Source organism: Bufo bufo, chromosome 2 (genome assembly GCF_905171765.1).
Source record: "Bufo bufo chromosome 2, aBufBuf1.1, whole genome shotgun sequence".
NCBI classification, from domain to species: domain Eukaryota; kingdom Metazoa; phylum Chordata; class Amphibia; order Anura; family Bufonidae; genus Bufo; species Bufo bufo.
The window spans coordinates 7,749,569-7,754,235 of NC_053390.1; the positions used below are offsets into that span (position 1 = coordinate 7,749,569).

General features: G+C 44.0%; 1 protein-coding gene across 1 annotated transcript; it reads left to right on the forward strand.

Moving 5' to 3' along the window:
• Window positions 1–582: 582 nt before the first annotated feature.
• On the forward strand, window positions 583–2,711 carry LOC120991994. Its single transcript, XM_040420759.1, has 2 exons — window positions 583–737; window positions 939–2,711. The coding sequence occupies exon 2, from the start codon at window positions 1,455–1,457 to the stop codon at window positions 2,262–2,264; it is 810 nt and encodes a 269-aa protein (XP_040276693.1). The 5' UTR covers window positions 583–737; window positions 939–1,454; the 3' UTR covers window positions 2,265–2,711.
• The last annotated feature ends 1,956 nt before the right edge of the window (window positions 2,712–4,667 follow it).

Sequence of the window (4,667 nt, forward strand, 5' to 3'; positions counted from 1 at the left end):
TAGTGAAGAAGACATCGGGGGACTGTGTGACTCCCATCATCCATCTCCAGGAGTCAGGAGGGCGGAGCAGGACCCCTCCCCCCATCACAGAGCCTCCCCCTCACCCCCTGATACATGAGCAGAAGATCCTAGAGCTCACCCACAAGATGATGGAGCTGCTGACTGGAGAGGTGACACTGCTGGGAATGCTGGGAAATTCTCCAGTAACAGCACTGGAGGGGTCTGGGTGATGACGGTGTCATTGTGTTGTCTGGTTCCTATAAGAAAGTACAAAACACTTGAACAACTCCATAGCAAGTTACATAAATAACCTTTATTGAAATAGACGCAGAATATAAACAAGATTGGTAAAAATATACAATGTACAGAGCAGCAGGTAAAAACTACACAAGGAGAGAGAGGACAGACTACGGGGGGCGGCCGCAGGGTCAGCCACAATCACAGTAACCAAGAAAAGTAGAATGGATAAACAGTCAGCAAAAATTATAGCACTAGTGAAAAATCACCATAGTGCAAATAACCAGACGGAGACGTAAACAATAAAAGGTAACAAAATACCAAGTGCCGTGATGTCGACCCTGCAGCCGTTTCGCCTGTGAAGGCTTCTTCCGGGGATGCCGTATTGTCCAAATCCACAACATTATATCGTGCCTTAGTTTGTTGGAAAACACATGAGGGCAGAAGAATCCTTATGGAGTTGATGGACGAACAATAAACGGGCCCGGCAACGGAAGGAGGTAAATTTCCCTGTTCATTATTACTAAAATCTACTAGTTTTCTGCCCCTTCACATGTTCCCCAATATCCATGCCTTTGTTCAGCTAGTTACCAAGGAATTTGATAGAATCAAAATGTCCACTGGTGGCAATTTGACGTACATTCAGAGACAGGCACTTCACAAATTGAAAAACATGAATGATGTTGTTTTTAAACCCGCAGATAAAGGCAGCAATGTCCTGATTTGGCCTAAAAAACAATACGAGAAAGAAGTGTTTAGACAACTCAAGGACGCCATGTGCTACAAACGTCTCACAATCCAGAAGACCAGTATAAGAAAGAATTGCTATTAATTGTTCAGCGAGCTCAGGAGAAGGGGGATTATAACTGGAAAAGAAGCAGATTGTTTAATACCCGAACATCCTAAGGTCGCCACCCTGTATATGCTCCCGACGATTCTTAAGCATGCCACCTGTCCCCCGGGATGTCCAATCGTCTCCGGGGTCGGGAGTCTGTGTGAACCAGCATGTAAATTTATTGATTTTGTCCTTAAACCACTAGTGGAACAACTGCCATCATTCCTGAAGGACACGACTGATCTACTACGTAGATAAAATGGCCTTCAGTTGGAAGCGGACATGTGGATCGCCTGCTGCCATTTGGAATCGCTGTATACCAGCATTCGCCATAAAGATGGTTTAGAGGCAGTGCCTTTCTTCCTCACGATGTCGGACGTTGATGAATCCAGGGGTGAGTATATTTCTAGAATTATTGTCTTTCGTTCTTTCCCATAATTATTTTACGTTCTGGGACGCCTTTTACCTGCAGCTCCAGGCTACAGCGATGGGGGCGGTGTGTGCGCCGTCCTTCGCCAACCTGTTCCTGGGGCTGTGGGAGAGGGAGGTGTTCCTTTCAGATACCATTTTGGGTGTGGGCGGTGTCCAGCTGTGTGCCCGCTACATAGATGATATTTTCATCGTGTGGCAGGGCCCGCGGGCTGGACTCGCCCAACTCATGGGGGTTTTGAACGATAATGCTCTGAATATTAAACTAAGCCACAGGATTGAGAAGACGTGCCTGGATTTTCTGGATGTAAAGATCTCCGTAGATGACGGTGGTAGAACACACACTGACCTCTTCAGAAAGGAGACCTCTACAAATGCGGTGTTGCATGCGAATTCCAGTCATCTGAAGAATCTAGTGCACAGCATACCGTATGGTCAATTTCTGCGAGCCAGACGTATTTGCTCTACAGATGAGTCCTTTGAATCCCAGTCGGACGATTTACGTGAAATATTTCAAGCACGTGGCTATACAGTGAGGAGCATAAATGAAGGATACAATAAGGCTAAACACAAGAAGAGAGATGATCTTCTCCTGGCCTATAGGAAACAGAGGGACAATCGAGACGAACAGGTACGTTTTATCTCCAGCTACAATTTAGAATGGAGACAGATGAGACAGGCCTTGACAAAATATTGGGAAATTCTGAGATTAGACCCCCACTTTGAACAGGGTTCTGTCTGCGACTCCATCGATAACATATAGACGGTCAAAGAATCTTAAAGACATTCTGGTAAGGAGTCACCACTCGGCAGATCACCCATCGAAAGTGTTCAACTCCAGGGGCTCCAAATGGGGGTGTTTCCCCTGTGGGAAACGTGTGGCCTGTATTAATGTGGATAGGACCACACACTTCTCAGATCTGACGGGTCATGGTACAGAATATATGATCACCCATAGCATTACATGCAGCACAATCGGTGTGATCTACCTTGCGTCATGCCCCTGTAAATTAATTTATGTAGGCATGACCTCGAGAGAACTAAAGAAGCGCATATGTGAACATGTATTGGGGATAATGGCCGCCAAGGAGGAGAATGACGTATCTCAACTAAAACCAATTCCAAGGCACTTCAAAGAATTTCATGATTGTAATAGCTCTGCTTTTTGGGTCCGAGGGATTGACCGGGTGTACATGTCATCACGTGGCGGTAATTGGAAAAAACGGTTACCTCATAAAGAGGCCAAATGGATCTACACTATGAAGTGGAAGTCACCAAAGGGATTGAATGATGATTTGTCCTGTGTTCCCTTTCTATAATTATATTTACTATTTAGGCACATTATTTCTAGGGCTCCATGTGTCGGTATTGTAGTTACATTTTTAACATTATGTGTTTTTTCTGTTTTTAGTTCATTTTAATATTCAACAGTGTTTTAGGAAACATTTGAGTATTTGGGTGGTTCCGGCTTGGAGGAATGGAGTCCAGCCTGCTGACCGCCTGGACGTGCTCCGTTGGGATGGTCGCCAGAATGGGACTCTGGACACCCCAACTGTGCAGGACCTGGACGATAAACTTTTAGGAATGTTATTAATTATTTAATAACTATTTACTTATTATTCATTGTTTTTTTTTCTCTTGCGTGCTTCTTCGCACACACTGTTTGACTGTTTGAGATGGCACTTTATTCAATTGTGGCAACGTGCAGATCTTAGCACGCTTTTTGCCTCATTGCACACTCTCTACTTTTCAGCATAATTATACCTTTACACTTATTCGACTTTAGGTAGTTCGTTAGTATTTTGGTTTCTCACAAAGGGGTCGCTTTATGAGTCTTGTTATTCTAAATGCAGTACTGCACTTCACATGGGCGCTGCTGAGCAACGCTCTTCTGATGACAAATTTGGGGTATGAGACCTACTCAATGTATCTCTGGAATGTTCTGCACTCCCTGTATTAGTAAATATGTTCGCCCTATGACAATGGGCGGGTTTTATGGCCAATCATGTGACATTGACCTCACGAGTCAGATTACGCACACGTCGCTGATCAAGTGATCTGCACCAGGTGACCGCTTAGCGTGTCGGTGCGTCTCTGATCGGTGCGGAGTCTCATCTAGTGCAGTGCATTTAATTATAATTTTTTCACTGCATTCTTCACATTTGTGCTCCATTTTCGTTACATATTACACGTACGATCTTGATTCTTTAGGGCACACTATTTTATATATATTTTATAGATATGTTGTTGATCTTTATGGTACATTTATCACCCTTTGCCATGTGCACAATCTATCACACTCTTTCCAGCATTGCACTTTTTATTACTTACTATAATCATGTTTTTGCACTTCATTTACCATAAGTGTTTTTATTAGTGTGGTTTTTTTTTGTTTAAATTAAATGGTCGCATTATGAGCGGAATTATTTATTGTGTAATACAGCGCGTCACTTGAGCGCTGCTGTGCGGTGCCTATGGGATGACATGTCTATGGCATGCAACCTATATGATATATTATCGGAGGGTCCTGCACTTATTTGTGCCATGTTAGCTCCTGTGTAGTGTTGAGCGAACTTGGGTTTTAAGTTCGGCGTCTAAAGTTCGGGTTATCGAACAATCGCATTATGGATTTCGCTACCACGGACCATAACGGAATTTAGAATCCATAACGCGATTCTTCAATAACCCAAACTTTAGACGCCGAACTTAAAACACAAGTTCGCTCAACACTACTCCTATGTTAAGGGGCAGTGTTTATAGTCAGTCATGTGACGTCAACATCACGAGTCAGATGCAGCCCATGTCATGGGTCAGGTGATCTGCACCATGTGACCGCCGGGTGTGACGTGGATTTAGACAATACGGCATCCCCGGAAGAAGCCTTCACAGGCAATACGGCGTTGGGCGGGAGACGGGTGCAGGGTCGACATCACGACACTTGGTATTTTGTTACCTTTTATTGTTTACGTCTCCTTATTCGTGGAGTTTTTTGCAGTCCTTGGTTATTTTTGCTGACTGTTTACCTCTTCTACTTTTCTTGGTTACTGTAATTGTGGCTGACCCTGTGGCTGCCCCCCGTGGTCTGTCCTCTTTCTCCTTGTGTAGTTTTTACCTGCTGCTCTGTACATTGTATATTTATATCAATCTTGTTTATATTCTGCGTGTA